The 26,859-nt window shown below is 46.9% G+C and overlaps 3 protein-coding genes across 3 annotated transcripts in view; 2 read left to right on the forward strand and 1 right to left on the reverse strand.

The window, feature by feature from the left end:
- Window positions 1–1,539: 1,539 nt before the first annotated feature.
- LOC124465955 (multidrug and toxin extrusion protein 1-like) lies at window positions 1,540–10,165 on the forward strand. Its single transcript, XM_047017644.1, has 18 exons — window positions 1,540–1,926; window positions 2,628–2,729; window positions 2,860–2,928; window positions 3,032–3,180; window positions 3,429–3,471; window positions 4,109–4,153; window positions 4,274–4,371; window positions 4,718–4,815; window positions 5,007–5,120; window positions 5,312–5,379; window positions 5,491–5,599; window positions 7,815–7,890; window positions 7,996–8,065; window positions 8,178–8,310; window positions 8,450–8,544; window positions 8,812–8,943; window positions 9,094–9,481; window positions 9,634–10,165. The coding sequence occupies exons 1-18, from the start codon at window positions 1,711–1,713 to the stop codon at window positions 9,888–9,890; spliced, it is 2,262 nt and encodes a 753-aa protein (XP_046873600.1). The 5' UTR covers window positions 1,540–1,710; the 3' UTR covers window positions 9,891–10,165.
- Window positions 10,166–10,222: 57 nt separating this feature from the next.
- On the reverse strand, window positions 10,223–19,203 carry LOC124465954 (multidrug and toxin extrusion protein 1-like). The gene is made up of 17 exons (XM_047017643.1): window positions 18,877–19,203; window positions 18,603–18,704; window positions 18,282–18,350; window positions 17,916–18,064; window positions 17,750–17,792; window positions 17,578–17,622; window positions 17,368–17,465; window positions 15,777–15,874; window positions 14,944–15,057; window positions 14,758–14,825; window positions 14,513–14,621; window positions 13,653–13,728; window positions 12,434–12,503; window positions 12,221–12,353; window positions 12,028–12,122; window positions 11,714–11,780; window positions 10,223–11,408 (listed from the first exon to the last, which is right to left on the reverse strand). The coding sequence occupies exons 1-17, from the start codon at window positions 19,048–19,050 to the stop codon at window positions 11,185–11,187; spliced, it is 1,734 nt and encodes a 577-aa protein (XP_046873599.1). The 5' UTR covers window positions 19,051–19,203; the 3' UTR covers window positions 10,223–11,184.
- A 654-nt stretch (window positions 19,204–19,857) lies between these two features.
- LOC124465884 (protocadherin Fat 3) overlaps window positions 19,858–26,859 on the forward strand; it is a 49,622-nt gene continuing 42,620 nt past the window's right edge. Inside the window, exons 1-4 of the mRNA XM_047017520.1 lie at window positions 19,858–19,905; window positions 20,754–23,725; window positions 23,881–24,015; window positions 24,196–24,397. Of these exons, the coding sequence (XP_046873476.1) occupies window positions 20,771–23,725; window positions 23,881–24,015; window positions 24,196–24,397 (3,292 nt within the window). The 5' untranslated portion in view covers window positions 19,858–19,905; window positions 20,754–20,770. The remainder of the gene's footprint in view (window positions 19,906–20,753; window positions 23,726–23,880; window positions 24,016–24,195; window positions 24,398–26,859) is intronic.

A 26,859-nucleotide genomic window follows, 5' to 3' on the forward strand; every position in this document is an offset into this window, starting at 1 on the left:
GGACACAACGTCATTTGGCTTGGCGGAGAATCGATCCAGCAACCTTCTGATTACCAGCCCAACTCCCTCACCGCTCAGCCATCTGACTCCCATGACGCCATACCAACGCCCCCAATACAGACACATTTAACACATAAGTCCAGCACATAATACACATGGCATTTACACTAAAACATTACAGTACACTTGACAGTAACATAATCAACAACGTCACGAAAGAGCCCTTGGGTTGAATTTGTTTTTAACAAACAACATATTACGTTGCTCTGATTGGTTGTAGGTCTATCCAATTGAGCGAAGAGGCATTTGTTTTACGAGTTCAGTTGAAACACGCCCCATAGTCACAGCCCAATGGAGAGTTTTCAGACTCATTCTGACTAGAATTACGAGTATGACAACGTCAGGCTGATGGCGGACGATATGCAGGAAGAAATTGCAATGATAGTGTTTGGAATGACTTTCACAGAAAAATCACGGGAAAAAGAAAAGGGTTTGCTGTTTCCACAAATCAATTCCATTTCACTTTGTGCTGCGCCGTGACTCCGTTTGTTATGCTTCCGTCTTCTCTCAGTTTGCTTTCTGATTGGATATTGTTTCGTTTCACTTGATGAACTCGGCGTTTGTCCTCGGGGATCCCCCCACACATCAGGATTTCTGATGGCAAATATTCAACATGTTGAATATTTAGGATTTGCGATCGGGGCGCCTCCGTGTCACTCTTGACACACCTCACACAAAGGGAACATCTGATAAAATAATCTGTAGAACCATCAAGATAATCGGGACATTACCTAGGATTGTCGGAAGGGGCGAAATCGGCCCAATTATCCTGTAGTGTGTCCCCAGCATTAGGTTAATTCAAGTTAGGTTTGGGATTTTAATTCCAGCTTTTGTGAGCGGCCTTTATGGAACAGGTTATCTCTTGTTATCGGTTTGTGTGTGTGTCTGGTTTTGTCAGGCATTCTTCATTCATTCCTTCTAGACTTGACATGATAGAAACATGCAGGTTGTGCAAGTGTCTCCGAAATTGTGGCCTTGGTGAGCCCAAAGGTCAAAGTACACTCGGGTGAAGGGTAGGCCCTGAATATTTTACACACACACACACAAAGGCACATATACACAAACACACAGCAGCGACACAAATACACTTAAACACACTTATAAACACACATACTGTAAGTCTGCAATGTTACTAGTCAGTTATTAACTATCCCCACCCTGTTCCGAGTTTGTGTGTATATTCACAAGCATTCCTCATCAGATTACAGTAAGACAGCAAGCCACTTTCATAAATGCACACACTCACAAACGGATGTAGCGCACACACATCCACGCACACACACAGAGGAACACTTGTTCAACAAACAACGTAGTGTGCTGAATACAAAAAGAGAGAGACGACTGCTTGGCCTCTCAGCACTGGTCAGCCCTCCTCTGTGCCTTAAAGTGACAAATACACAGCCTGCTTGTCCCCCTACAAACTCCCTCTCTCCTTCTCTTTTCTACCTCTCCTTTATTCACCCTGTCGCCAACTCCCTCCTCTGGGAGTTTGTAGGCTCTTTAATCATTAATTCACAGGAGGTGTGTTTTCCTTGTTTTCCCTAAGCCTGCCTCTATGAACTAGTTGTCCCATGCTAGGGCATAATCCCTCTTTCTCTCTCTCTCCTTCCGTCCCCTCTCCCTCTGTCTTTCTCTCTCTCTCTCTGCTGAATGGAAAAGTCGGGGGTTTCGGAGCCCACGGGCCCGTTGCTGGGTGCTGGGCAAGTTGCCGTGGGGCTGGTCGGCAGGTCGGCCGGAGCTGAAGGAGAGGACGGAGAGGTGGCGGCCGTGAGCTCCAAACTTTTCTGCTGCTCGTGTTTGAGACGCTGGATCCCCCTGGCCTACAGAGAGGAGGTCTACCATGTCCTGAGACTCACAGGCCCACTGGTGAGGGGAGCAGGGGAAGGGGGGGGGGAGAGAAGGGGGGGGAGAGATAGAGAGACAGTGAGGGAAAGCTGGAGAGGAAGGAGAGAGGGAGATTATCGGAGAGACAACAGAAGAGAAAGAGACAGAGAGAAATAGCCGAGTCAGAGCCAAATGTAGAGTGATAGAAGGGAACAGCACTGGACGGGGGGGGGGGGGGGGGGGGGGGGGGGGGGGGGGGGGGGGGGGGGGGGGGGCAAGGGGAAGACAGAGTCTGTGCAGGGTAAGCAAGCAGAGTCAATCAAGGTTATGAGCAAAAGCATGCTATGCTGAATGCTCAGTGTGCACATGTAGTCGACTGTAACGTGACAGGGCCAGGATAGAGTGGTTAGTTTTCACAGCTGTATCTCTGTTATCATTTACATTCCTCCAGTCGAGTTGGTCACAATAGAAGTGGCGGGGGTGAGTCCGAAGGCTGTGTGTTCACGATGAAGACTGTGATTGGTTAAACGGGTTGTCATTTGAGCCTTTGTCTTTGTACCAGTGTTTTGACGTGAGTCTGTCCGTTTGTCTCCCTGTCTGTGTCTGTCTACCTATATGCCTGCCTGCCTGCCTGCCTGCCTGCCTGCCTGCCTGCCTGCCTGCCTGCCTGCCTGCCTGCCTGCCTGCCTGCCTGCCTGCCTGCCTGCCTGCCTGCCTGCCTTCCTTCCTGTCTGCCCCCATAGCTGGTGTCTCGGATCTTAAACCTCCTCTTGCCATTTGTCATCACCATATTCTGTGGTCACCTCGGCAACGCAGAGCTTGCCGGCTATGCTCTGGCCTCCACGGTGCGTACCCTTCTCAATTATGTGCAGTGATGCTCCCGCTCTGAATGGAGATTATCAATCCAGGTCCATTGTTCTTTACTGTTGACTTGAACTGACAATTTGGGGCTGTTTTGGGTTTGTCTTCTTTCAGATCATCAGTGTTACCACGACAGCGACAGGTTATGGCCTTTCCGTGGCTTTTGACACGTTGTTCTCTCAGGTGTGTGGTCACGCACGTGTGTGCGTCCGTGCAAGTATTTCAATTGTACACGTGGTGTGTGTTGTCGTTGTAGTCAGTAGCTTATGTGTGTGTGTGTTGTTAGACCTTCGGCAGCAAGAACCTGAAGCGCGTGGGGGTGATCCTCCAGAGGGGGGTTCTGATCCTGCTGCTCTTCTGTCTGCCATGCTGGGCTCTGCTCATCAACACGAACAACCTCCTACTGCTCCTGAAACAGGAGGAGGAGGTGGCCAGGTAGGGTCACTACAGCTCCAACAACAAAAGCAAAAACAACTGCAACAATGACAACAGTAATAACAATAACGGCAACAGCAGTAACAACAACTACAATAAAAACATTGACACAAAAACGGACAGACCACCCACCGCGCCAACCCCCCCATCAACGAAGCAAACACACACTTACACCTGTGCACACACTTGAAAAAAAAAAAAAAAAAAACAAGGCTACAGGTGTTTCCCCGCATGTCTCCTTGTCTTAGGGTAGCCCATCTCTATGTGTCGGTGTTCCTACCTGCCATTCCGGTGAGTAAAGACTCCTCCAAATGGTGTCCTCAAGTGTACTGCTCATCTAAATGGCTTTGTTTGAGTTCCAGACTGTCTGACTTTTCACTCTGACTGTTCTCTTGGGTGTCTGTGTTCTCTCATTTTCTCTGAAGCTTCTGTGTTCTCTGCCTGAGATTTGGGATCTGTTAGAGTTACAGTTATGTATGGGTTTTGTCCGTAGTATCAGTATTCTGTCTGACTTGTGAATGTTCTGCCTGAAATTAAAATATTCAGTCTGGATCTTGACAATTGCGCCTGCATGTTATATCTGAATATAGTCTGAATTCTGTCTACAGCAGTGTTTCACAACTCTGGTCCTGGGAGGCCCGCCTTCCCTGCATGTTTTCGATATTTCCCTTCTTCAACACACTTGATTCAAATGAATCAAATGAATCAAGCTCAGCTGAAGCCTGATAATGACCCATTCATTTGAATCAGTTGTGTCGGAAGAGGGAAACATCTAAAACATGCAGACGAGGGAGTCCCCCAAGAGTCTGACTGTTATTTCTTTCTGTATAGAGGACACCTTAGGGTTCACAGTCAGTGAATCCTGCCTTGCCCTCCAGTCCAGACTAAAGTGCTCACAAACCCCCTCCACTGTCTCTCTGTGTCCCAGGCTATGTTCCTGCACCAGCTCCAGTCATCCTACCTCCAGAGCCAGGTATCTATTCGCACATAACCTGCCTGTGTGTGGCATGTTCTGTCACGTGAAACGGATGGGTGGTTCTCGGTGGCTCTGAGAAGGTGCCTGATGTTTGCTGTGTGTCTGGTTGTGTTCCAGGGGATCATCTTGCCCCAGATGTACACAGCGGCCATAGCCAACGTCATCAACGTGGGCGTCAACTACGTCTTGATATTCAACCTGGAGATGGGAGTCCTGTAGGTGTGCTCTCCTGCTCCTATTTTATCTGTCCATACTGCAACTGTCATACCACAATACTGAAACTGTAGTAACATAGTACTGTAATTGCAATACCATTATAGTAGTACCATCTTACTGTAACCGTAGAACCGTCTTACTGTAACTGTAATGTAGTGTATCTATAGTACCATAGTCCTCTTTCTGTAGTACCATAGTACTGGGAATATTGACAATGAATAGTTTAACGGGGAAAAAAACATGTATTTACAATTCACAAATGTAGAATGATACTATTACATAAAATAAGAGAGAACCTGGGAATATGACATTGTTACAGTGTACTCACACTTAACTTTTTTGTAGGGGCTCAGCCATAGCCAATAGCTTGTCTCGGATCTACATCTGCCTTCTACTGTATGCCTATATCTGCTGGAGAGGGCTGCACAGGAACACATGGGGAGGTGAGACGCACACACACGGACACCCACACCCGCCATTCCAACCAAACACCCTTTCAATCTACCCATACAGTATACTGGTGAAATAGAACTTTGTCTCCCTCTACAGATGAGTTGTGAGTATGGTGATGCTTTTAAATCAGAGGATGCCACTTTTTACCTGTGGTTGTGTTTAACTCTGGGTGTCCCCATAGGCTGGTCCACTGACTGTCTGCAGGAATGGGGCTCCTACATGCAGCTGGCTGTTCCCAGCACACTTATGGTCTGCTTTGAATGGTGGGTCTGGGAGATTGGAAGTTTCCTTGCCGGTCAGTATCTGTGTGTGTTTGTGTGTGTGTTTATGTGTGTGTCTGCAAGCAATGACTTGTTTATTTTTCACCATACACCTTGACACAATGAACCTTCACCACGCCTGCCTTTTCTTTCCTGCTCTTTGTTTCCATCACCTTCCACCTCGCTCCTCCCGCCCCCCGTCCCCATCTCCTGTTTCCCTCTGCAGGGTTATTAGGGGAGATGGATCTCGCTGCCCAGCACGTCTTCATGGAGCTGACAGATCTCACCTACATGGTGAGATAATGACCTGCCTCTATTTTTCCCTATCTTGCTGCCCACCCCCCTTTTCTCCCACACAGTACCTGCTGTGGCTCAGCGCTAACAGAGGTATTTTGTTCCCAACAGTTCCCTCTGGGCGTCCACGCCGCCACCTGCGTGCGAGTGGGAAACGCCCTGGGTGCGGGGGACACGTCCAGCGCCATCATCACATGCAAGGTGGCATTGGCTCTGGCAGGTCAGATGCTAACACATGCCAATGCATATGAACACGCTACACACATACTACATACAAGTAGACACATGATACACACACATACACCCCCATGCAAACAAGTACACATACTGTGACATCCCTGGAGAGTCTTAAGCACATGAAGAACGTGTAGGACTATGGAAAGCAACTCATGCCGCCTCACGGCCAGATCATGGACGTCCACGCCGCCACCTGCGTGCGAGTGGGAAACGCCCTGGGTGCGGGGGACACGTCCAGCGCCATCATCACATGCAAGGTGGCATTGGCTCTGGCAGGTCAGATGCTAACACATGCCAATGCATATGAACACGCTACACACATACTACATACAAGTAGACACATGATACACACACATACACCCCCATGCAAACAAGTACACATACTGTGACATCCCCGGAGAGTCTTAAGCACATGAAGAACGTGTAGGACTATGGAAAGCAACTCATGCCGCCTCACGGCCAGATCATGGACGATGTATTCAGATGCTCCATTTACTTGCTTTCTCGCAAGAGCAGCACAGCTGGAGCTGGTCAGATAATATGCACAGTGATCTACAAAAACCAAGCCAACAAGGCTCAAAGAGGCGAACGATGTGAATCAACAAGTTGGTGAGAGTACATGTAATCATTAACGTAACCCATTCTGCTTTATGCTCTACAAACATAAACAAGCAACTATTCCACTTTCAGCATGGCTCACCAAAGAGAAGCTTCAAAGGAAGACTTCAGCCCCAAGGCTATCTGTGGTAGTCACAATTAGTGAAGAATGTGGGCACTATGAAACCACTACCTGACACGCAAATGGTGTTGCTCCCGGCTCAGGCCCAACAGGCCCAGGGAGTGGTGGCGATCACACGGCTGACAACCCAACTTTCCTGACCTGACCTGAGAACTGTGTCCGCAATGCATCTGACGAAGACAAACCCCGAGCAAGGCCATGTCCTTGCAGCCTTCCTGACTGGGGGAGCACAGCAAGCCTGCAAGGAACAGCTGAGGCAGCCACAAAAACCGCCATCCTCACCCAGTATGGACACAGCCTGCCAGTTCAAGGGCAACGGTTACATGCCTGGGAGTTCGACTCTCGCGGACCAGTCCGCAGTCAAATCACTCAGCTTGTCTGCCTAACTTGGAGCTGGCAGATGTCGGAAGAGGGACCAACGGCCCTCGACTACATTGTTTAGGACTGAAGCATCCATTTAGCCTCCTCCAAGTGCCAGGCTACCCAGAATCACACCACCTCTGTTGACGGGCTAATCAGGATTCATGAGAAGAGTGATTAAAGAGATGATGGCTAAACCTGTACCCAGCTGATGTCGTCAGGAGGAACACAAAGATTCCAGGCTTCCAGGGCTGCGTCACTGCCGCATCTCCTCTGTCGACCCCAAACCCCCAAGCCACCTGAGGATTTGGGCAATTGCGGACAAAAGGGTTCTCCTGCCAGACGGTGACCCCCCCCCCTCCCCCGTCCCGGACGTCCATATGCTCCCCGCCAGGAAAGTGGAAGGTTGACCTTCAGGACACCTGCTCACCACTTTTTGGGCTCATAAAGCTCCTTCCAACCTTAATCTGGTCATCCAAGTGGGTCGCCATGGCACCAATGCCCTCATGGATTCTGGGTGCGTCATCACCTTTGTCCTCCCTGAACTGGCTTTGGGAGACAGACGCCCCAGCATTACAGTATCCTGCATCCATAGGGACACAAAGACATACCCAACCAGGCAAATCAAGGTATCCATCCCCCCAGGGTCGCTTCTCAATTCATTCAGGCCTGGTACTGCATCGGAACCACTGCTCATTGGAGCACACTTCAAATCTGTCAAACGGGTACAGGCAGGTGTCCCTCATACCCAGGGCCAAAGATGGCTTTTTCAACACCAGATGGATTGTACCGGTACCCATGTCCCAGACATCTAGAGGTGCAAGCTGGGGATAGAGGACACCCCTTACCCTGGGTATAAGATTTGCCAAGGATCATATTCTTTAATTTTCAGGTGAAACATCCGCCTGGCAGGGAACATGCCAACGTGCATGCACTGTCCAGATGGGGCATCTCAACACCTTGACTCTTCGGTGTTGTCACAATACATCAAACACATACACACACACCGTATACAAGTACATACACATGAGACAAACACATTCAAGCAGCATTTAAACAGGTACACATACACTAACATAGTAGCATGTTTCCACTGCAGGTTTGCTGGCCTTGTTCCAGGGGGTGGGGATCTTTGGCTCCAAGTCAGTGCTGGGCTGCATCTTTACCTCCGATCAGTGAGTAATACCATAACTGTGATAGACCAGCGTGTAGTTCTGAATCCCGTAGCTAACAAAAAAAACACCTCTTAATTTGTTGTCTTCTTGCCGTGTGCTCTGCAGGAACATTGTGGAGTTAGTGTCCAAAAACCTCACCGTATACGCGTTCACACAGTTCTTTGATGCTATCGTGGTGAGCTGCCTTGAGAGGAAACATTTGAGCTGGGACCTTGTTTTGACAGGCAGGATAGTCTGTATCTGAGACTAAAAAAGCAACTCGGCGTCTTACTTGGTGTGTATGTCAGTGTGTGTGCACAGGGATCCTGGTGGGGGCTGGGAAACAGAAGATAGCTGCCTTAACCAACCTGGTGACATACTACTGTATAGGCCTACCTGTGGGGATCGCCCTGATGTTTGCTGCCAAGCTCAGGATTATCGGTGAGGATCCCCTGTGCCAACCCTCCATCTTCTCTCTTCTCTCTCCCCGGTCTCTCTTTCTTGGGTTTGAGTAGAATGGAGTGGATATTTCTCACTCTCCCTCTCCCTCTCTGTCTCCATGTTTCTTTCCCCCTCTCAGGGTTTTGGGCAGGACTGTCCGTCTGCATCGTGATCCAGATGACGTTTTTCATCATCCTCATCTTCAAACTCAACTGGCAAAAAGCCACAGAGGAGGTACAGTACAGAGTGCAAAATGAAGATGCTCACTGCCAGGTGCACGCAACCCTGTCACACTCTCACCTAGTCATACAAGAATGTTTAACCGTGCAGAAATCAACTATTAATCGTGACACAACTCCAGAACAAGACAGTACACTTTGGGTAAAACGCATGACTGATCTGAACTCCAACAAAGTCATTGTGCGTTGGGTGGGGTAGAGCGGGGGCTGTGGTACTTAAGACAGCCCTGATGTAATCATGAGTCACATGATGTCTCTGCAGGCCCAAGAGCGAGCTGGAAAGGGTAGGCCTGTCACAATTGTGCCGTCAAAGGCTCCTATTGGACATCCTGTGATTGACACATTGATTCCAGAGGGGTCCGAATATCCACGGTCCACTCTTAACTCTGACAAGGTAAATGTGTACATCGAGAGTTGTGTGAGAATGTGTTTGTGTATTTTACAATTACGTGTTTATTTTTTATAGTGGACAAAACTGTGGTGGTGTTCATACCACACTGAAGGCCATTTCTTGCTTGATTGTTGTTGGTGTCTCTCCTTGCAGATCCAGTCAGATAATGAGGCTCTCAAACCAGCTGGGCACACCCCAGTCAGCACCCAGGAACAGGGCATAGGGGAGAGGCAGGAGCTGAGGGCCGGTGGCATCAGCAAAGGGCCAGGGGTGTGCGCTGGCGAGGCCGAGGGAGGGGGCAAGGCCCCCGAAAGCCGTACTGAAACGGAGCTGTCCATGTCTCAGCTGGTACTGCGGAGAGGCCTCACCCTGCTGCTGTTGCTAGTTATCCTGGCCACAGGGGTCGCTGTCCACCTGGCTTGCCCTCCTCCCGAGCCTTCCATGCAGAGCAGGAGTAACCTGACCTTACTGGACTGGGCCAACTACTCCTCCACCCCGACACCAGGCCCCTGGCTCGACCTGACCTTGCCCCACCTAACCCTCTGAGGTGCCGCACTGCAACTGGGGAGTGGGGGGAGGGGTAGGTGGAGACAAGACTGGTGGAGGAACAAGTGGAGGAACGACAGACTTTGGAAGACTGTAGAGTTGCCTTCTTATTTAAACTCCCATATTACTCATTTGTGATTGGTTACTCACTGTTGCATTACATTTTCCCTGCTGCTGTCTTGGGGCGGGAGGGGGAGTACAGTATCAGTCTGGTTCACTCCTCCGAACATTCTTGTTTCTTTCTCCTCCATCATGATTCTTTATTACAAACTAAATTTAGCTTGAAACAAAACATTGATCTAATGAACTGTAAATATTCTCATCCAAGAATTTGTTTTGCATTTTACAAGCTCGACATGTCAAATGTGAATTTGTACTTTGTAATACTGAGTGCACAGCTGTAGGTATAGCACTACTTTTAGGTGTACTCACAAAAAGGCGAGGGGCTGGCTTAGTCCACCCTCAAATGTGAAAAAATTGATTTACCTAAACTGACCTAGATTATGAAGTCCGATGGTACAGTATGAATCAATAAATCATTTTTAATATATTCATTTTGACCTAAGTGTTTGTTTGCATGCTCAGTAGGCAAGGTTTATAAAGTAAGACCACCAAGTTCAACAGAGACAGTCTACGTAGAAGGAACACTGGTCATATTTAACATAAATGCTTGTGTTCACATTTTAATCCAGGCCTTGGTGAGGATGATGTTGCCACTGCCACATGTGCGCATAGGTACTGAATTCAACAATTGTGTTTATTAAATGAATACATTTCTCACATCAGAGAACCAGCTCCACGTCTACATGTGTTTCACATTCGTCCCACTCTAAAGTGGCTTTAGTGTGTAGGAAACCAGGGATAACAGAGTGCTTCATTGTTTGCACTGGTCCACAGCCAGACAAATTCAGTGGAAGGATATTTCCCTTCTCAGTAATTTTACTTCACCGCAATAAGAAAAAAGCTATGACACCTTCTTAGCTGTGACATCTCATCAGGCTAAAATGGTGGCTCATCAGGTTAAAATGACTCGGCAATGCCAGCATTTGTGGTGATTCATTTAAAATATGATTCTTATTGTAAATAATTACCATAATATCATTATTATTATTCATTTTGGCAGTGCTGAGATGGCAGATCTGACAAGAGGGCCTGGAATACAGCCCAAATCCCCAAAAGTTTTACAGTTACAGTGTTAGCATCTTATCTCACTGATAACGATGAGTGATCAGTATCCAAAGTGTGTACAATTATACATGTCAGAACTGCACTTGACATCTTTAGTTTGAGCTCCAGTTCACAAGTGTGTGTAGATAATTACAGAAGATAAAAGATAATGTATGATTATACATAGCCAAAGTGCATTGAGATCTTTGGTTTGAACTACAGTACATCAGTGTATAGAGATAATCATCTAATTAAAAATAAATACAATAAAGACTATTAAGCCGCACAGGGTGGTGTCCAGCAATATGGACCTATCTTATGACTATTCTTTTGTGATGACTATGACGATAATAATGATAAGGCTGACGATCTTAGTTGGCGGACCTTGTGGTGTACAGCCAGTCTACGGCTGCCCGCTCAGTTTCGCAGAACGAGTTTGGGCAGAGCCAGATACCGGAGAATCAGGGGTGGGGTGGTTTTGAATCGGTGGGTGGGGGTTAGCGATGGGGCCTCAGGGGTCAGCCTCAGGGGTCAGCCGAGAAGCCTGGTGAGCACCTCGCTGACGGTGACCCCAGCGGCGAGGATGAGGAGCATGAGAAACACGGCCAGGCCGCGCCGTAGCACCAGCTGCCTGACCGACAGCACCACCCCCACGGTGGTGACGACCTTCTCCCCCCGCTCGGAGACCGAGCCCTCCGCGTTCTCCTCAACTGAGGCCGGGTCGCCTGGGCCGGGGTGGAGAGAACTGGATGAGCCTGGAAAGGGGAGGGTTGGGGGGGGGGGGTTGTGAAAAAGGAGAGGTTTGCAATTAACAAATGACAGCGCAGTTTGACAGCACAGATATTCTAAAAACAATCATTTCCAGGTTTGTGGGGTTTGAGGTATGAACTTTGTCTGGTGAGGGAAAAAACAATTAAGGCGCTTGTGGTTACTTAATGACGTTGAAATGGGTTCTCGTCTGTAACAATCATTCAGGAGATACTTCTACTGTACAAATAGTTCTAAACGACTAGCATTGCCAGAACTCTAATGCTGGAACTTTGGAACACATGAATTTCACCTTTCTTTTCCATAGCAAATGAATCCTCTTTCTTCTCGGACACGTCAACTCCTGCCCTCACCAAAGCCTAGACACAGACACACACAAAAGGACAGTTAATAAACCTTCTAGTGGGAGCTGATTGCTAAGCAAACATTGAACTTAGTTGGTTTCTCCACAGTTAACATTGTCAACATTTGTATGCTTCAAGTGATAGTTTAACATACAGTTTGTTGTCCAACACTTTAGGGCCCTAGGTCTTGAATCATGTAGTTTGTTTTATTTTTTTTAGCTAAGCTGATGTTATCAGATAGACAATTAGCCGTGGGGCCTACCTCATTAGTGGCCTTCTTCCAGTCGAGTTTCCATATGAGTATAAGGAAGAACGTGCTCTGCATGATCACACAAACAAACAAGCCCGACCACAAGCCTACAAGTGGCAGAAAGAGAGACAAGGTCAAGAAAAAAAAAAAACTCTTCCGCCCAAAACACCAGTCACCTAACAACTCTCTGAGGTGTTTTGCTCACCTACAATTCCCATTTTGTTGGCAAACATCAGGGCCACCCCAATGGGAAGGCCTATGAAGTAGTAGCCCACCAAGTTGCACAAGGCCCCAATACTCTGCTTCCCTGCTCCCCTCACAATACCGCCTGTGACACCCTACAGACACAGGAACACTGATTAACACCAGTAAAAAAAAAAAAAAAAAAACACATGCACGATGCACACACATTTCTCACCGCTAAGGCATCACCGAGATGAAAGAAGGCGTACAGCAACATGACGTCGGCAACCCTGTTAACAATTTCTCTGGAAGAAAACGAAAAGAAAGAGTACATAGACAACATAATAGGTTCATACGATGGGCGGAATCTTACATCTAAGGACAGCATATTGATCAAGTTCCATACATGGTGGTTGGTGGAGGAGACTGATCCATCCAGGCTAGTCCATTTAAAACACATTTTGGTTACAGTGACAGCCGGAGTAGTAGGGAAAGAGCAAAATCAAGTAATTATTGGTCATTGTTAACAGGAAAGTGTGTTGGACTAGAGCAGGGGTGCACAAGGTTCTGTCTGGACCTCAACACATTTTAAATAGTTGTTTAATTAAATACTGATGAAGCAAACGTTATTTAAAATGAACACATTCTGCGCTGGCTCAGCATCCCAGGGAGCGGTCCATACTACGATGTGTTGTCCAATCATGTGCGTTATTTTAATCACTTCACGAAACTCAGACAATGAAAGCGAAAGATTACGTTGAAGAATCAAAAGCTGAAGCGAGAGAAGCTGTGGAGTTGATACAGAAAATAGTGAAGTGGACTGACAAATATGCCTTTATCCTTCCCGCAGCGAGTGTCAGTACTTGTTGATTAGCTATAGGGCCTACATATACAAGAATGATGCCCTAAATCATATCACACGTTAGACATAGGGCTCTCAAGTCTCACGCATTCACCGTGAGACTCATGCATTTCCAGTTCACATCTCACACCTTGTATTAATCATGCTGAGAAGGGATAACTTGTCCCGTTATATAAAATTAATGGATGAGGTGCAGGCATATGGAAGGAGGTTTTCTGCAGAGTTGATAGCTGTCTCGAGTAATACAGAGTTAAATACCACCTCCCATTCAATTAGAAACACCAGCACCCAGATTTTTGGTAAGGTTGGGGCCTTTGGGGGTGGACAAAATGTTAGTCAATGAACCAGTTTGAATTGTAAATGTACTCTCCTGGGCAAGAGGATGGACTACAGGTGTGTGTGTGTGTGTATGTGTGTGGGTACACCCCACTGGTCACAGAGGTCATTGTCCAGTGTCTGAAGACATCCAGGCTGGTTAATACATGATGGAGTCATGTCTATTACGTCTGTGAGCAGGACTCAATGTCCAAGAGCTAGCAAGTTCATGAGTTATTTCCCTCAGTGATGATCCAGCTGCTGAAACTATACTCACAGGTCTGTGGTGAAGACATATGCAATCACATCTTTCATCCCTCCAAGGATGCCGCCCACAAAGAGGGAAACGATAACTTGATAGGGTAGAAAAAACAATTTCAGTCATTCAGGTATAGTTAGGAAGATGGCACATTTCAAAGAAAAATATTTCCACATTAACATTATTACCGGTATACGGTGGCTTGGCAGAGTTGAGGTTGAACCTCTTCAAACTCCACCTGGGCTAACAACTTATCACTCGACTCAAAGGCACCTTAAAATACACTTAACTGTATATTTCTTGTTACTAGTTGTATTTGACCTTGACTGACCTTTTTCAATGTTTCGATGTTGTATTTCTGATTCTGTTGTAGTATTGTCTTGTTAACAGACTGCACCTACAAACAATGTTGCACTTGATATCTTATATTGCTTTGTTGCACTATCCTATCATCAGAATAACGGTATATTACAGTTGATCGCTATTGTTGCATGTGTCAGACAAAATTACAGACTGCTCCTTGGCACTAACCAATACTGCAAAATACCATTAGAACTGTGCACCACTCTTCCAAGAATATTTGCTGTACTTAGTATACTAACTAACTGTTTGTCGTTTTGGATAAAAGCATGAGCTGAATGAATAAAGTGTCAAATGTACATCTTAACCAGCTCTACGACTGTGTACGTTCTATGGGCACCATGCACCAAGTGCTTTCAACTTTTTCAGACTTGTCTCCTCAGCCAAATTCACAGAACATATAGGGTGTCCATCTTAGGAATTTGGGGAAATAGGGGGAGGAGCAGGACAGCTACTAGTCAGCATCCAGGGTGGGAGTTTAAGTTTGGGGGTGGTGAGGCTGGGGGGGGGTTTCGTACATGCACAGATGATGGACACCTTGCCGGACAGCTTAGCCTGCTCCATGTCCCCGGCTCCTAGAGCATTGCCCACTCTCACACTGGCAGCCACGGAGAAGCCCAGGGGGAACTAAGGGACGCAGGGTAGGCAAGATCGTTACTAAAAGGTCATTAGACGCAAGACGAAACACACTGTTGAGGTCAGTCGTGATTTGCGAATGTGATCCACTGCTGGCGAGATGGTGTGCCTATCTGAAGGGTCTTACCATGTACGCGATGGTGGCCAGTTCGTACACGACCGACTGCGCCCCGAGCTCAACCTCGCTGATCAGCCCTGAGGAAAACGAAGAAGAATTCAGCATTTCAACTCGTTCATTTCCAGGTGTGCTTCCTGTAGGGACTTCAGTGGATAGTCATGGATGGATGTGATTGGCGTAAGAGGAAAACCTGACCTGCTAGGAAGCCTCCGATCTCATAGGTCCACCACTCCAGACAAAGCATGAGCATACTGGGGATGGCCAGCATGATGAAGGCATCCCACTCCTGCAGACAGTCACGTGACCAGCCTAGTGCGCAGAAACACAACACGTGTTATGTGGTAACAATACGATGACATGGTAACAAGGGTCGTTATTGACATTCCGGTCCTGTTTTGCCCAGGCTAAAATCCCAATTGTGCTTGATTCAACATGAATTGGTATAGTCTAGAGTTCTAAACATGAGCTCCCAACATTGTGGTACACTTGAGTGTGTGAATTGAGGAGAAAAATAACTGCTGTGTCATTTCCTCCTTGGTACGCTCTCCTCAAAACCTGTGTTACACGATGATCCAGTAGAACATCGTCAGTCAAATATTACTCACTAGAACAGTGGGTAACTTGGGGTAACTTGACCCCAGGAATGTTCTGACCAGTACTGTGTAGTACAACGCAAACCGTAACTTAACCTTAACAGTAACCTAAAGACAGGACAGGAGGGACTAGGGCAGAGTGCAAACTGTGTTCAGACAAAAAATCTCAAAATAGACCTGGTGGTCGTCTTCACTTAAAGGGATATTCACTTAAATGACTTCTCCAGCTCCTCCTGACTTGTTAATAAATCTAAAAAGAATTTGAAACATTCTCATGGTCATTCAGATGTGTGGTACATGCTACAATGTCAGAAACTAGCAAGGACCCATAACTGTTTAGAGAAATAGAATAGTAAACAGCCATTTTAGAATGAAGAAAAACTATTAATCTCATATCCTTCTCAAACGCCTCCCCATCCCTAAGAAAGAACTCACCATCCCAGGTGGCCTTGTGCAGCCCTTTACAGACGATGTATACAAAGAGGAGCACTGCTAGGGAGTACTGGGAGATGGAGTTTGCAGCTGCAGATCCACTGTAGTCAGGAGGCAATGGAGCAGAGAGACAGTTAATGCTCATGTTTAGTGTGAAAAATGACCGCCTTTGAGTTTAGCTTACTACAGGCAATAGAACATATCGTAGAGTATAGTCTAGATCATTGGTTGTCCACTGGTCTAACCTCAGGACGCATATTTGTCCTTGGTCATTAAGTTATAACCCCAAAATAATTTTATTTCCAAACCATTTTCATTTATTTCACAAAACAATTTGTGCAGTAATCCACAATGTCTATCACACTATGAGCGGCACGGTGTGAACCTTCCCTAGCCTGGCTCTGCCCTCCTACGTACTTCCGCTCAATTTGGATTTTGCTTCTGTATTAGGTCTGGGAGTTTGACTTTGAAGTCGGTTTTCAGAAACAATTTTTTTGTAAGTCCAATCAGCGGACGGAGGGAGTGGCTGAGATCGATGACGTTAATGTCGTGCACTAGTTTGAGTAGTTCAGTAATGGCGGCGGAGAAAGATGTGAGCGAAGCTATTCTGCGTTTGTGGCAACGCTGCCGAATATCCATAGGTTAAAGTCGGAGCAAGAACATTCCTTGCTGAGTTTTGTTGGCGGCCATGATGTTGTGGCCCTCCTCCCCACAGGGTTCGGGGAAAGTTTGATTTTCCAGCTACGGCAGCTAGCTCTGTTACAGTAGTGGTGAAGGAGTTGGCTTAGGAGAATGCTTGCGATTGGTTATGGCAAATCAGAGTGGCTCTGGGCAGATCCAATAGTTTTAAACTTCAACAGAGGACCCGCCTTCAAGGAAGTTAATGTTTGTCAATGGAGAGATCCCAGACCCTCTGTACAAATGAAATGTACGAGGTTCTGGTTAGGACCAGGCTAAACCTAGCCACCTTTCAAAATGAAAACGTGACCTACCATCGGAAGTTTGGTAACTTCTAAAAATAAAAGTTATAATTTTTGACAAGCACACGTCCGCGACCCTCTCCACACCAAGCTCGCGACCCACTTTTGGGTCGGGACCCACCAGTTGAGAAACACGGGCCTAGATGATACACATTTCTCAATCACAACATTAAATAAGACTTGAAATGTGTAGAGATTTCCCTTCTCCAATTACAATGTTTATGGATTAATTGTATCTACAATGTTTTTGTAACCATGTAAGGTGGATGAGACCATTTCTTCAAGGATGGGACTTGACACTGACCTGGCACTACAGAGTGGGCCATCTGGATAAACTGTATCAAGGCTGTCTAACTATGTTCCTGTTAAGCTATTACGCTATAGCCTGACAGTTTTCACTCCAAGCTTGACTTTGAACTAATATAATTTAGCCAGCACAGTATTAGAATCAGGTGCGTTCGATTAGAGTTGGAGCAAGACTTGCAACATGAAAAATGTTCAGGCGGGAAAAATGTTAAGGCAGGAACAAAGTTCTAGGGGCTGTACTACAATAACAGTTTTGTGTGTGACTCTTGCCACGGTGATCTAACGATGACGATCGTGCACTAACTCACGCCACGCCCAGGTCCAGCTGGAACAGGAAGACGTAATTGATGAGAGCGTTGAGAATGTTGCCCGCCGCTCCAGTTATGACCTGTGGCCAGATGATACCCTGCAAGGTCCAAGAACAACACTGTCTTAAAAGGACCCCACCCCTACCAACAGACATTGTTCAACGATCACCGCTTTAAAATATCCCCCCAAAAAGGCTTAGGAGACTGTACCTGATTCTGTAGGTACCTGCCTTGTAGCTGGTACATGAAGGCAGCCTGCAGCATAGATATAATGACAGCTTGAGCGGATGGATTAAAACAACAAAAACATTTCCAAATTCTCTGTTCATCTGTTACATTCAGTACACTGCAGAGAACAATGTTATATCTACAGAGAACTCACTGGAAGAGCGGGCATGAAGATTGTCACGTAAAGTTGGGAGAGCCTGAGGGCACAAAGACGGACAACACACACACACAAAGACATACAACATACACACACAATGAAGGTTCTGTGATTGTGTGATCAGAGAGAGAGATATGATAGTGTGTGTGATTGTGTGTGTTACCTGGCCACCTCTGGGCTCTGTCGGACAGCCAGCAGGATTGGTTCAGTGTTGATGAGCAGAGCCCAGCAGGGGAAGCAGGCCAGCAGCAGGATCAGAACCCCCCTCTGAAGAATCACTCCCACACGCTTTAGGTTACCACCCCCAAACGTCTGGAGAACCACATACACACACACTTTTAGTCAGGTACACACACTACATATTAGCTCAGCATGTTTCATAGTTGTGGGGTCTAGTTTGTGTTTGTATATTAGCATTTTTTACTATTACATTGTTGCGAACAAGTTCCCCTAAGGAGGTAATTAGCAGTTAATAAAACATTCCTTTGAGCCCCTTAGTCCCCTAACAGCCCCCTGGGGAATCACTGACCTGAGATATGAGTGTGTCACAAGCTGAAGCCAGGCCAGAACCAATAGAGATGCCTGTGACATTGATCACCTGGAGAAGCAAAACAAATGGCTTTAGGGAATGTGGGGGGGAATTGCCTGCAAGTGGACAGAACAATTCCGATTGGTATCTAGGCTACAGTACCGCGGTTGATATGACCTTTAACGTTTTAGTGTGGGACCACAAGACATCAAGTGATAAATAAGTCACAATGAAAGAATCCCCTCTACCGACTCATTTAACGTCGGTTGACACAGGATTGATTGACCAACAGGTAAACCGAGGGTATTAATGACAGCTCACCGCTATTGCTAATGCAACTCCAGCCAGCTCCGTTTTGCCCATATGCCCACAAAACACCGTGCTGACGAAACTTATAAGAAAGATCATCAACTGCGAAATAAACTACAAGAAGAAAGGACAATGTGAATGGTGAATTAAAGCCAAAACACATGTTAAAGAGCAGCCTTAATTATTCATTTACTGGTCACCAAAAAATACATATGTTACGCACAAATAAGTGCAATTTACATTTAAAAAGTAAATAGTTCACAAATAAATAAGATAGGCTACGTACCACAGGTCCAGCAAGTTGTAAAAGTTGGACTATTTCAATTCTGTATTTTTGCGTTATAGTACAACTTTTAGTGTATTTTCGACAACCACTGCAGCATGCATCTGAATCTGACTTATCGTCAACGTTAAGGTTCACTCCGTTGGTACCGTTAGATTTTATGGCTGATTCTGCCATTGTGCGACCGGGACCCCGAATGTGGGCAAGGCTAAACGGAGCTGTGAACTAAAGTAAAAGCAACCTTACCGCCTTACATTCGGAACTATCAGGTAAAGCTCTGTGGTAACCACTTTCACGTTGTTAGCGTTGGTGTGCACGACACGTGGTCTCCCAAACAGTTAGGTCTGCCAATACAATGCTGAACTCCGCCTATTTGACCCCCACGGTGATGACGCGATGGGAGGCCGAAAAGTGAGAGGAAAAGTAAACTGCAGGAAAATGTAAACGGCACGAACGAAAAGATGAACTGCAGTAGCCTGTGTCGGGCGTGGTCTATAACCTGTTTATTACGGCTCGAGATGAATAGGGTTCATCTTTGGTTGTGAAAAGAACTTCCAATGGTGAAGTGGACACTATTTATTTTTTCAATAAAACTATTATCGCACCAAGGCTATGCGTTGTAGCTGTCCTTTAAGTCAATGGATTTATTGTAGGTCTACTGTAGCTATATATGTATATTTTTCTATCATTTGGTGTAGGTCGTGTCATGTCAGTCATGTCATATATCTCGCCTCACTTCAAGAGATGGCAGAGGGGACCTTTCGATTTTTGCCGTTTTTAACAAGCTCAAATTAGTAACATAGGAAAGTAGACTGCAAACGTAAACTGGAAACAACCAAATACGCGCGCATGATTTAGCCTTCCCTTCCCCTTTTGGCCACATCAATAGGGTCTATGCTGAGTGACTGTAAGCGAAACGCGCAGCAGTGTGCCTATACCACTAACCTCTGAAGTGCCACAGCGCTGCGCTGCCCAACGAGGCAACATCACTACACTCAAGACACTGTCTACAGTCACCCCCTTCGTCCGCAGGTAAGAATTAGTTGGACTACATTATCTTTCTTTAGGTAGACATGGAACGTGGGTTACGAAGAAATGTGTGCTTTGTTCAAAACGAAAGATGCGTCCTGATACTGCGGCCAGTTAAACAAGTTCATAGGCAAAATGGAAACGAACCTTTCCTGATTATATCCTATTACAAAATAATGTGATTCTTCGAATTTGGGTCATCCTAGTATCGAATGTCACGTCGATAGATAGAAAATGACTAAATGGCTGCATAAAGTTGTGTTTTATTATAAAGCTCAAATGCATGGAAAATGAATGGAAAGTTTATCAGTCGGTATTTGCTAATTTTTCATTTAATCTGTATAGCCTCGCCCATATTCTTTGGTCTCTTAAAGAGTAGCGTGCTATATGCCCCATTGCCCCTAATACTGTGTGTGGAATTGATGGCAGAATAGTGTACCAGTCACCCACACATGACAAAAAATCACAGCATATGTGCAGCATTGTTGGTTAAGTGATTTTTTTCCCCCTTGGCAACACGCATAATCGATTCTGTATTATTTGTAGCTGAAGATCAGCTACATTTATTTTCACTGCTGTATAGTACTATGTAGCACTGTTATTTGCGTGCACATTTTATTCATTTATTTAGGGACACATTTTGATCTGTAATGTGCCATTCTGGAAAACAAATTGATGATTTACTGTACTTTTCCATAGTTTACATTGTTGTCATCAAAAAGGCACAATGTTCTCTGTTGCCATGTGAGAATCTAATTGAAATGCTATGTGTATTTATATTTAATAAAGTTTAATGTATTGTAACACTATTTGTGTTTCAATCAGTAATCAGACATCCTTCTTAATTTCAGGGGGATAGCGTGATGGGATGGCAATGATTGTACACCTCTGTGGCAATATCCTGCCTTTCTCCCTTCTGGTCCTGCTCCTCTCTCTCCTTCTGCTTTTCCCCTCCGGTGAAGCTCAGCTTCCCCAGGATCCAAGGACCAGATCAGGGCTCCTTTTCACGCAGACCTCCTACAATGCCTCCATCTTTGAAAATTCTGCAGCTAGGAGCTACATCAAGAGTGAGGTAAAAATGGGAGTTGTTCTCGGGCCCTCTCGTGCCTCCATTGTCAAATACTCTATCAAATCTGGAGACACAGAGAGTCTTTTCCAGGCAGAGGAATTTGTTCTGGGAGACTTCTGTTTCCTGCGCATCCGGACAAATAGCGGCAGTGCAGCCATCTTGAATCGGGAGGTGCAGGACAACTACACACTGACGGTGAAGGCATCCACCATGGGAGGGCTGGAGGCCTTGGCCACTGTTTACATCAATGTCCTTGATATGAATGATCTCCGACCCCTGTTCTCTCCCACTTCCTATTCTATTGTTGTCCCTGAGAGCAGTGCCATGGGTGCAAGCGTGGGAAGGGTGACGGCGACCGATGCAGATGTGGGTTCCAACGGTGAGTTCTACTACTTCTTCAAAGAGAGGGTGGAGCTTTTCTCCATCCACCCAACCAGCGGGGTCATCTCCCTCACAGGCAGGCCCAACATGGAGGAACGGAATCGCTTCGAACTGGAGGTGCAGGCTGTGGACCGCGGCATGAAGCTGTATGGTAACAACGGTGTGAGTAGCACGGCCAAACTGGTTCTCACTGTGGAACGCATTAACGAGTTTGCACCGGTTCTGAGTGTGGTGGCACTCAACCCATCCTGGTTGGACATAGACCCCGTATATGCAGTTGTTACTGTGGAGGATCTAGATGAGGGTGTCAGTGGGGAGATAGAGTGGGTGTCCATCATCGCTGGTGACCCGTTAGAGCAGTTTGTTGTTGATCGGTCTCCTGTGAGTAATGACTACAAGGTGAAGACCTTAGAGCCTGTAGACTGGAATACGTTTCCTTACGGCTCCAACCTGACCCTCCAAGCCAAAGACAGGGGCTCGCCTCCAAAGGTTTCCAACACCCAGGTGGTTCAGCTGCAGGTGAGGACGCCAGAGCCGTTGACTATTCGATTTGAGAAGGAGGTCTATAGGGTCAAGATCAGTGAGATAGCACCCCCTGGCACCATAGTAGAGGTAGTAAAAATCTCCCCTGCTCCTCTCAACGTCAACTACAGCTTGAGCTCCTTCTCTGCCTCACAGTATTTCACCATGAACTCACTGACAGGCATCATTAATACCGTGAGTCAGCTGACCACCATATCCCAGGAGTCTGTGCAAATAAAGGTGTTGGAATCTTTCACTCAACTTGAAACCAGGGTTCTTATCAGCATAGAGGACGCTAACGACAACACTCCCACGTTCCCCCGGCCCAGCTATGAGGTCTCTATCAACGAGAGCCTACCAGTGGGCACTGTCATCCTGGTGGTGTCAGCAGTGGACATCGACAAAGGGGAGAACGGTTGCATTACTCACAGCATTGCTGGTCTGCAGTCCATACCGTTCACCATAGATCAGGATACAGGGGAGCTGACTGTCACTAAGGAGCTAGACTTTGAGTCTTCATCTGAGATGTACATGTTCTCCGTGCGTGCGTCTGACTGGGGCTCCCCGTACCGAAGGGAGAGCGAGGTGAACATCACAGTCCGTCTGCTGAACGTCAACGACAACAAGCCGATGTTCGAGAGGGACGCGTGCCGAGGCATGATAGCGCGAGACTTCCCCATTGGCCAGCCCATCCTTACCATGTCGGCCATAGACGTAGATGAGCTGGACCTGGTTAAGTACCAGATCATCTCAGGGAATGAATTGGACTACTTCAACCTGAATCCAGACTCCGGGGGCTTATCCTTGAGGAGATCATTGGCGTCGGCAAATCTGAAGAGCAACTTGTTCAACCTGAAGGTAGTTGCCACCGATGGAGAGGCGCTCTCCGAGCCCATGTTCGTGAACGTGTCCATCGTGAGAGGTAGGATGCCGCCCCGGGGCTTCACCTGCAGGGACACCAAAGTGTCCGAGAAGTTGGCTGAGATGCTGCTGACCAAAGCATCGGCCATGAGCAAACCCAGGGTAGTTGATGATTACACAGACATTTTCTCTGTCAACAAACAGACTCCGCAGTTTGAGTCTTTTCCCACCAGTATTCTAGTGAGGGAAGACCTGGCTGTCGGTGCCAGCGTCTTCCAAGTGAGAGCACAGGACGGCGACACAGGCTTCAACGGGCGTATTCTCCACGCAATATCTAACGGCAACAAAGACAGCTGCTTTGACGTTGACACGGAGAGCGGCTTGATAACCGTGTTCCAGCCTCTGGACCGCGAGAGGACAGACCGCTACTTCCTGAACATCACTCTGTATGACCAGGGCCTTCCTCAGAAGTCTAGCTGGAGGCTGCTAACCATCAACATCGAGGACACCAACGACAACAACCCACAATTCCCTCAGGAAAGCTACTCGGCCTTCATCCCAGAAGACACTGCCGTGGGCACAGATGTAATCCGTGTCGCAGCCACCGACAAAGACCAAGGTCAGAATGGAGAGATGACCTATGCCCTGCTAAGTGCTGTGCCCCAGTTTGCAATCAACAGTGATACCGGCGGGGTGTTTGTCGCAGGGCAGCTGGACAGGGAGGCAGTGCCAGTCTTCAGCCTGAAGGTCGAGGCTAGAGACAAGGCTGAGAGGAGCAGCCAGAGGCTCTCTGTCACCACTTTAACCATCACGCTGGAGGACATCAACGACTGTGCTCCAACGTTCATCCCTACTAGCTACAGTGCCAGGGTCCTGGAGGACCTCCCTGTAGGAGTGGTGTTTGCCTGGGTGCAAGCCCAGGACCCGGATGTCGGCCCTGGGGGGCAGGTCCAGTACTCCTTGGTCAACGACTTCAATGGAACGTTTGAGGTGGGCCACCTGTTAAGACAAGGTTACTGTGTTGCTGAATGTGTTGTTGTCTTATGAAGCCATATGAGCCGTATGAACATAATGCGAGCGGGATTTCAATGAACGCATTGACACATAGCCTATTGTGTTCCATACTCTTGTGCTGTATTGTGTAGGTGGATGCTGTGAGTGGTGCTGTGAGGATTGGGAAGGAGCTGGACTATGAGAGGCAGCAGTTCTATAACTTGACTGTGCTAGCTGAGGACAGAGGACTGCCAAGTTTGCGCTCTTTTTCCTTCCTGGAGGTGGAGGTGTGTGACTAACACACACACACACACACACACATACACGCACACATGAACACAACCCCACGCAAGCCACATGTTCAACCTCCCGACAGACACTCACTCAACCATACACAAACACACACACACATAATCCCAACCTCAGTTGCTCCAATTCAGTAACAGCCTGTCTCCATCTTTACACAGGTGGTAGATGTCAATGAGAACCTCTATGCTCCTTACTTCTCGGACTTTGCCGTAAGGGGCACAGTGAAGGAGAACTCACGGGTGGGCACGACTGTGCTAGTTGTGAGCGCCAAAGACGATGACCGCGGCAGGGATGGCGTGCTGAGGTACTCTGTCAGAGCTGGCAGCGGTCTGGGCAGCTTCTCAATCGATGAAGAAACAGGTACTAAGTGCATCGTGGGCGCATACCATTTGTGTTATTCACAAGTTGGAAGAGCTGTTTATAGGATGAGATTGTGTTGACCAGAAATCTTTTGTGTTTCCCAGTACATGGTGATTATCACTATCCTATCTTTTAATTTCCATTATTGTATGACTTGTCAATAAATGACAAGGGTACAATTTCAAGATGCAGTGCTATGCCTCGCTCTGTCTCACCCTATTAACCCCCCCCCCCCCCCGCATCAGTCCTCTCTCTGTCACACTCAGTGCACATTCCCCCAACCCACCAGCATCAACATACAGTCAAAAAAGCATCTGAACTGTTGACAGTGTGTGTGTGAGAGATAGCGGGAGACAGAGAGAGAGAGAGAGAGAGAGAGAGAGAGAGAGAAGGACACACATTCACACTCACAGATCAGAGCGAGGAGGGGGGAAGGGGGGGTTCGGAGTCAGTGTGTGTAGTGGTGCGTCACGTGGTTATTGTGCTCTGACGGAATGGGTCTTTATTGTAATGAGGGCATGGTGGCACTTGGACAGTGACTGGGCCTGGGGTCGGACTAGACCGGGCAGGACAGGGCAGGGTAGCTTTCAGATCTTATATTATTTAGACAAATTCAGGTTTAGTTCCGCCTTGCACTGAAATGACAAGAAATTAAACAGATTTCTAGTAATCATTTGGGAGAAACTGTGTAGAAAGTTGATAGGATGATGTCAGTCGGTGGCCGGAAAGATGCACAAAAACTCTGCGTATCAAAAGTGATAGGAGTCAGTAAGTATTCTTGGACTGAATTACAATTAGTTTCTGAAACATTTTAAGAAAAGCTGCCCTTGCTACCTAGTTATTTTTACCCATACATAGTAACATCTGTCACTTTTAATTGCAGTTTTAAATACTGTACACAACTTTAAATGGGAGGGGCTGAAATTGACCTCTAACTAGGCTAATTAGTATTGACTATGGTCTGGGGGAGAGGCAGAGAGAAGGAGGGGCAGCAGAGAAAGGGGAGGGGCAGAGAGAGGCAAGGCAGAGAGAGAGAATAGTGAAAAACTGAGTTGCTTAATGGGCTTTCTCCACAGTACAGTATCTCTCTCTCTCTCTCTCTCTCTCTCTCTCTCTCTCTCTCTCTCTCTCTCTCTCTCTCTCTCTCTCTCTCTCTCTATCTCTCTATCTAACTCTATGTAACTGCCAAACAAGCACAGAGGAAGGGGCCTTTGGACTGACCTTCCATGGCCAATCAAAGTGCCCACCAGCTAGCACGTACAGGGAAAGGTGAGGAAGATAGGCTGAAAGGAGATAGGCTGAAAGTTGTTGGGGTAGGGAAGGGTTTCCACTGAAAATGGGATTTCAGTGACCATTGAAAATGTGACAAAGCAAAAAGCAAAGTGTTGCATGATGGCATTTGCCTGCACCAAGTGTCCAAACTGATTTAACTCACCAGACAGAGAGAAAGAGCCTTTGCTGTCAGTTGACAGTGACTGTAGTGAGTGTCACGCATGCCATCCACCCTCTATACATTTAGCTGCCATGCAGTGTTTCTTCTATGACTGCTTGTCACTCTATGACATGGCCCCTGGAGGGATAGAGAGAGAGAGAGGGAGAGACAGAGAGAGAGACAGAGCAAAAGAGGTAAAAGGTAGGACAAAGGGGAATAAGTTGTGTACATTTTTTATTTATTAATTAAAAGCAGGCTCATCGAACATAGTGTAGACCATGGGAATATACACCACGTTCAGAGCGCACAGAAGTCTATTTGATGGTCTGAGACTTCTATTTAAAAATGTGATGTGCTTTGGACTAAACGCTACATCCTTTTATTACATCCCGTAACCTCTCTAAACACCCCCTATGGCCCAAATAACTCAAATAATTCCCACCCCAGAGAGACACACTTGCATCACAAATCATTCATATGCAGACTTCGTTACACGCCCGATCTCATCGTGTGCCAGACAGACCCGACCCTGCAAGGCCGAGATGAAAGCACAACGGTTCGAAAAAGTCGAAATATTTTTCTCCACAGACTTAAATTCTGTATCCTTTGGTACTTTGAGTACAAATTGGTATTCCCGTCAGTGCTTTGGTGAATAGAGAGACGAGCTCCTTCTCATTGGCCTGCTGTCAAACCAGCGCGGTTCTATTAGCGGGCAGCCCATGCTGCAGCCTTGCTAACAAGCTGTATAAACCCACTTTAGGTTACAACTCCCTCCTTGCAGACACTTACTTTTGAGGGGGCTTTTTATTGTCTATTACGCGTCCCAAATAAAGTGCCAGGAGTTACGACTTTTTGATGGAGAGAGGTGTGTGTGCTCAGTAGTCGTGTGTGCAGTAGGCTACGTGTGTGTCCAAAACTGTTTGTAGTAGCGCAGATGATGGCCGGATCTGAATATAGGTAGCAGGTATTATTATTAGTTTCACCCAGTTGCTAACTGATAGTTCTACTGTATTTCGAAGTGTGCGCATGT

Source organism: Hypomesus transpacificus, unplaced genomic scaffold, assembly GCF_021917145.1.
Source record: "Hypomesus transpacificus isolate Combined female unplaced genomic scaffold, fHypTra1 scaffold_61, whole genome shotgun sequence".
NCBI classification, from domain to species: Eukaryota; Metazoa; Chordata; class Actinopteri; order Osmeriformes; family Osmeridae; genus Hypomesus; species Hypomesus transpacificus.